The 6,000-nt window shown below is 42.4% G+C and overlaps 1 protein-coding gene across 1 annotated transcript in view; it reads right to left on the bottom strand.

Moving 5' to 3' along the window:
- Positions 1–871: 871 nt before the first annotated feature.
- efr3b.S (EFR3 homolog B S homeolog) overlaps positions 872–6,000 on the bottom strand; it is a 49,602-nt gene continuing 44,473 nt past the window's right edge. Inside the window, exons 20-23 of the mRNA XM_041565120.1 lie at positions 4,945–4,993; positions 3,714–3,820; positions 1,878–1,927; positions 872–1,269 (exon numbers count right to left, since the gene is read on the bottom strand). Coding sequence (XP_041421054.1) covers positions 1,164–1,269; positions 1,878–1,927; positions 3,714–3,820; positions 4,945–4,993 — 312 coding nt within the window. The 3' untranslated portion in view covers positions 872–1,163. The remainder of the gene's footprint in view (positions 1,270–1,877; positions 1,928–3,713; positions 3,821–4,944; positions 4,994–6,000) is intronic.

Raw genomic sequence — 6,000 nt, 5'->3', positions numbered from 1 at the left:
CATTTAATAATGGATCAAATTACAAATAAAAATATATTCGCCAGGCACAAATCCGCTGCGAATTTCCGTTCACAGCTGGCAAATAAATTTGTGAAACTGCGGCGAGAAATCCGGCAGCTGGAAAAATTTCGGCGCACGTCACAATAGTCACGTGCATAAACATTGGGTCGCGAAAGTTTTTTTCTCAAAATGAATCAGTTAATAGTGCTGCTCCAGCAGAATTCTGCACTGAAATCCATTTCTCAAAAGAGCAAACAGATTTTTTTTATATTCAATTTTGAAATCTGACAGGGGGCTAGACATATTGTCAATTTCCCAGCTGCCCCAAGTCATGTGACTTGTGCCCGGATAAACTTCAATCACTCTTTACTGCTGTATTGCAAATTGGAGTGATATAAACCCCCTCCCTCCCCCCCCAGCAGCCAAACAAAAGAACAATGGGAAGGTAACCAGATAGCAGCTCCCTAACACAAGATAACAGCTGCCACTCAATAGTAAAAACCCAAGTCCCACTGAGACTGATTCAGATTACATTGAGAAGGAAAAACAGCAGCCTGCCAGAAAGCATTTCTCTCCTAAAGTGCAGGCACAAGTCACATGACTGGGGGCAGCTGGGAAATTGAGAAAATGTCTAGCCCCATGTCAGATTTCAAAATTGAATATAAAAAATCTTTTTGCTCTTTTGAGAAATGGATTTCAGTGCAGAATTCTGCTGGAGTATCACTATTAACTGATGAGTTTTGAAAAAACGTGTTTTCAGATGACAGGATCCCTTTAATGCATTTGGGCAAAATAGGCACACGTGTAAAAATTGTCCCAACTAAGATGTAATTAATCCTTATTGGAGGAAAAACCAGCCTATTGGGTTTATATGATAAGATCCAAATTACAGAAAGATCCGTTATCCGGAAATACCCAGGTCCCGAGCATTCTGGATAACAGGTCCCATACCTGTATTTCAAACTGAACACTACGGCTCATTGGAGAAATATAAGGGTGCTATACAAAGAGAACCGCCGTGTCTCTCAAGTGCTGGGAACAGTCTGAGGGATTCAGCTTGGGTGGAAGAAGTAAAGGGAAGAGGTATAGGGTGTCTGTTGCCTGGTACTGCCGCTGACAAACATGGAGAGTCCTTGTGCTTAGTCGACAGTTGGCTCCAGCTGTCAGTAGACGCACAGATCTGGGAACTTCATTTCATACACAGGGATGGAGTGATTTTGAGACTGTCCATACGCTGCCGTAATAGTACCAGAAGGGCTGGGGGGCGGCCTGCAAAATAATAGGGTGATGATTTGGATCTGCTGTGTAGAAGAAATATATAAATTTATATATACATTATTATTATCACAAAAATTATAATCGCCTTAAGCCAAACAGCCATTCGCTGTCATCCCCAATAGCAGAAACATATAATCCTCCTTTAGCTTCACTTGAAATCCTTATAGGGCAACATCTTCTAGGCAAGAGGAGCCGCCCTATAAGATATATTGGATCTAACTGTCAGTGAATATCTGACACCCAACTGCTGCATGAAGACAGAATGAAGAGAAACAGATGCTGAGAGATAGTGAACATAAACCTGATTGTTTAAGAAACAATGCAGGATATTTAATTGATTGTATTTAGAAAGTTTATCATTTCGGTATGCTGAAGCTTGTATTGAATTTTCATTTTTGCGGTAGTTCCCCTTTAAAAGGCTCCATGGCCCCTGGTGGTCTATACTGGCCCCTGGACATACTGCCAGTGCACTAAAAGTGATGGGATGTCTCCAAGTCCCATTACCCTGGGGATGTCACTTATTTTGGATGCTACAGGAGGTCAAAATCCTTAGACCAAATCACTAAATATCACTCTCATAGGGGAATACGGCCACTTACCGAATCGTCAGCTCAAAGATTTGGTTAAGTTTACTCTGTAGTAACGTTGCCTTGAAAAGAAACAAAAGTATAGTTATGAATAAGGGAAGTATTGGGGGATAATTGTGCACATGTAGAACTCCATATATTAGCAGGCAGGTATAGCATTCCACTTAAATGAGAACTAACCCCTTGAAATGAATGTGGCTAAAAATGTCATATTTTATATAGTGAACTTATTGCACGGGGCTAAAGTTTGAGCTTGTCAATAGCAGCAATGATCCAGGACTTCAAACTTGTCACAGGGGGTCACCATCTTGGAAAGTGTCTGTGACACTCACATGCTCAGTGGGCTCTGATTGGCTGTTGAGAAGCTAAGCTTAGGGCTCGTCACTAATTATCCAGCAGAAAATGAGCTTCCCTGGCTGTAATATAAGCTGATGCTACAGGTTTGCTGATTATTCAATTCTGATGCTAATTGCACTGGTTTCTGTGCTGCCATGAGTAATTATGTGTATTAATTACTGTAGGGACCCGTAGTGTTAATCCTACAGTCTAAGACCTCATGGTCTGGGATTTCCCCTGTTTGGCTTGAGAGTGGGGTTTCCTAGAGTTTCCAGGGGCAGAGCTCTTGGATTGGTGCAGCATGGCTGATCCCAAAGGAAGCCACAAGGTGTCGCTGTACCGCAATATAAAAGGAGAATGTCATGTGCTCACAGATCCATCTTGATTTGGATCTTGATCTTGCATCATTACTGGATTGCTGCTGAACATTGTTTAACTGTGGAGATAGTGAATCCTATCCAGCAAAATGTAGGTTAAAAGGGAGTTCGATAGGCCTGCTAAGGCTGAGCAGGATCCTCCAGTGCCTGAAAGCTCAACCAGGAGGGTTTAAAGTTTGGATTGCAGGATTTCCGTGTTTACACTATGGAGAGTGTTGAGAGCTGCAGTTTAGCAATGGAAGTTCTCATGCTATAGACAGCGTTGTGAGCCAATACCTGAAGTATTTAAGCCTTGTTATATTTTTGGCTAGAAGAGCCTGGAGTTAAAGATTTCATCGTTGTGGATGCCTGCCAGCTCTGTGTGAGACTAACCGTCTGTGTGAGTCCCTTGGGGTGAGTGTTACCTGTGGGAGGGTAGAGGAAAAGCCTAAGGATCCAGCGATCTCCTGTTTGGGGAAACAAGCTGTTTGTGTGCCTGCCATGTGGGAGCAAATTTTTTCCAGCTGGAAAGTACGTGGGCAGGTAGTGCTACCTAGAACTGGTACTCTTTGATTAATGAAAATGTAAAGTATTACTTCCCCTTTAAACTTGCATAAAAGTTATATCTGTTATATAATACAGTGTGTGATTGATTTGTTTTCCTAATGGGGCCAACCCAGGTGTATTCCCAGATCCTATTAGGGGGAGGCACTGCCAGAGAAGCATTCCCAGTACCCTTTCACCTTGCAAAGGGGACTGCGGACCTGTAAGTGGTGAAATGTGATATATAACCTTGGGCACAGAAGGGGGTGACCAAAACAGGGTTACATTACTAATCAGCCTTATATTGTAACATTTCTATTCTATGTGTACTGTATATTGTGAGTGGGTCCCTAAGTTCAGTAAGTGACAGCAGCACAGAGCATGTGCAATGAATCAGCAGAAAAGAAGATGGGGAGCTACTGGGGCATCTTTGGAGACACAGATCTTTACTGCTAAAGGGCTGTGGTTGCCTTGGGCTGGTACAGAAACACAAAACATCATGTACAACATTTCTACCTACTTCTTTAGTTAGGCTTTAGTTCTCCTTGACAAGCAATTCAGTAATTTGACCCTAAAATTGCTCCATTAAAATAATCAGTGGAGTTTTACTTACCCTGGCACAACAATGTGCTGCAATTTCTTCAAATGGAGCCTTCTGGAACTTTTCCACCACCTGACGCCTCCGCTCTTGTTCCTGCTCTTCCACGGCCACGCTGTCAACTAATAGTTTGAAACACAGGGAGTAAAAGGGGAACCCACATTAGTATGAACTACAGATAGCTAGAATCTCAGCTGCCATAAAGCAGGACAGGACTGCTGCTTACAATGGGGATCCGATAGGATCGCTGCAGCCACTGGGACAGAATGCTCTGTTATACAGATAGAATCTCAGCTGCCATAAAGCAGGACAGGACTGCTGCTTACAATGGGGATCAGATAGGATCTGTGCAACCACTGGGACAGAATGTTCTGTTATACAGATAGCTAGAATCTCAGCTGCCATAAAGCAGGACAGGACTGCTGCTTACAATGGGGATCAGATAGGATCTGTGCAACCACTGGGACAGAATGCTCTGTTATACAGATAGCTAGAATCTCAGCTGCCATAAAGCAGGACAGGACTGCTGCTTACAATGGGGATCAGATAGGATCTGTGCAGCCACTGGGACAGAATGTTCTTTTATACAGATAGCTAGAATCTCAGCTGCCATAAAGCAGGACAGGACTGTTGCTTACAATGGGGATCAGATAGGATCTGTGCAGCCACTGGGACAGAATGTTCTGTTATACAGATAGCTAGAATCTCAGCTGCCATAAAGCAGGACAGGACTGCTGCTTACAATGGGGATCAGATAGGATCTGTGCAGCCACTGGGACAGAATGTTCTTTTATACAGATAGCTAGAATCTCAGATGCCATAAAGCAGGACAGGACTGTTGCTTACAATGGGATCAGATAGGATCTGTGCAGCCACTGGACAGAATGTTCTGTTATACAGATAGCTAGAATCTCAGCTGCCATAAAGCAGGACAGGACTGCTGCTTACAATGGGGATCAGATAGGATCTGTGCAGCCACTGGGACAGAATGTTCTGTTATACAGATAGCTAGAATCTCAGCTGCCATAAAGCAGGGCAGGACTGCTGCTTACAATGGGGATCAGATAGGATCTGTGCAGCCACTGGGACAGAATGTTCTGTTATACAGATAGTTAGAATCTCAGCTGCCATAAAGCAGGGCAGGACTGCTGCTTACAATGGGGATCAGACAGAATTTGCTAGAAGTGTGTAACTTCAAGAGAACCTGTAACTCCCCTCATTATATCTGTAATGCAGAAACACTCACCAATTGCTTTCTTCAGTGTCTCAAATGTGATCTCTTCTGCAGGAGCTTTCTGTTGACAAATGGAAAATGTGAGTTATAGAAAAATAAGGAATAGGGTCACATTGTATATGACGGGGGCCTTTTGTGATAACCTTCAGCTGAACTACAGATTGTATGTCCTTGGCACATTATATATAATAACTGTCCTTTGTATTCATCACAATGAATCATTTAATCATTAATATACATGGGGGGTTTTGTGGGGGCTGTAAGACAATTCAATGACGATGAGAAACTAAGGAATCTAATGGCCAAGGGGAAGATTTATCAAGCGCAAAAATTATTTTCCGTGGCACAAAAATCATCAGGGGGCTCATCATGTTTAGTTTGGCTGAATTTCCACCATAATGCCCCACTGCCTGGGATTCAATGTCCATTTAGGAGTCAGTTTCAAAACAATGTCCCATGATCCTGTCTATACAAATGAGGAACCAGCTAATGTAGGTTTCCTTCTCAATAGTCTCAATTCTAGTAATACAACTAATGATGTATGGTTCAAACACGATGAAATTCAAAAGAGACTAGAACATGTTAAGATAAACAAAGGTCCGGGGCCAGATGGTATTCATCCCAGGGTACTTAGTGAGCTTAGCTCTGTGATTGCCAAACCTCTTTACTTAATTTTTCAGGATTCATTGAGGTCTGGCATAGTGCCGAGAGACTGGCGAATTGCTAATGTGGTGCCGCTATTCAAAAAGGGATCCCGTTCTCAGCCTCAAAACTATAGGCCAGTTAGTCTGATGTCAGTGGTAGGAAAGCTTTTGGAAGGGGTATTAACGGATAAGATACTTGGGTTCATATTTTATTTCATAAAAGTATCAGATTTGCCACCAAATTCGCAAACCTCTATCTCCACGTTTGTGAATTTGTCTTTTAAACAGACAGTTTTCAGATTTTGTCTTTTGCACAACATTTAACAACATTTTTTTCTGTATTTGTCTTTAGCTGTCAGTCAGCCATCAAAGTGGAATTTCCGGGAGAGGGAGTTTATTTTACCAAGGAAAATTAAAAAAAAAG

This window comes from Xenopus laevis, chromosome 5S, assembly GCF_017654675.1.
Source record: "Xenopus laevis strain J_2021 chromosome 5S, Xenopus_laevis_v10.1, whole genome shotgun sequence".
Lineage (NCBI taxonomy): Eukaryota > Metazoa > Chordata > Amphibia > Anura > Pipidae > Xenopus > Xenopus laevis.
This window is presented reverse-complemented; position numbering and strand designations above follow the sequence as displayed.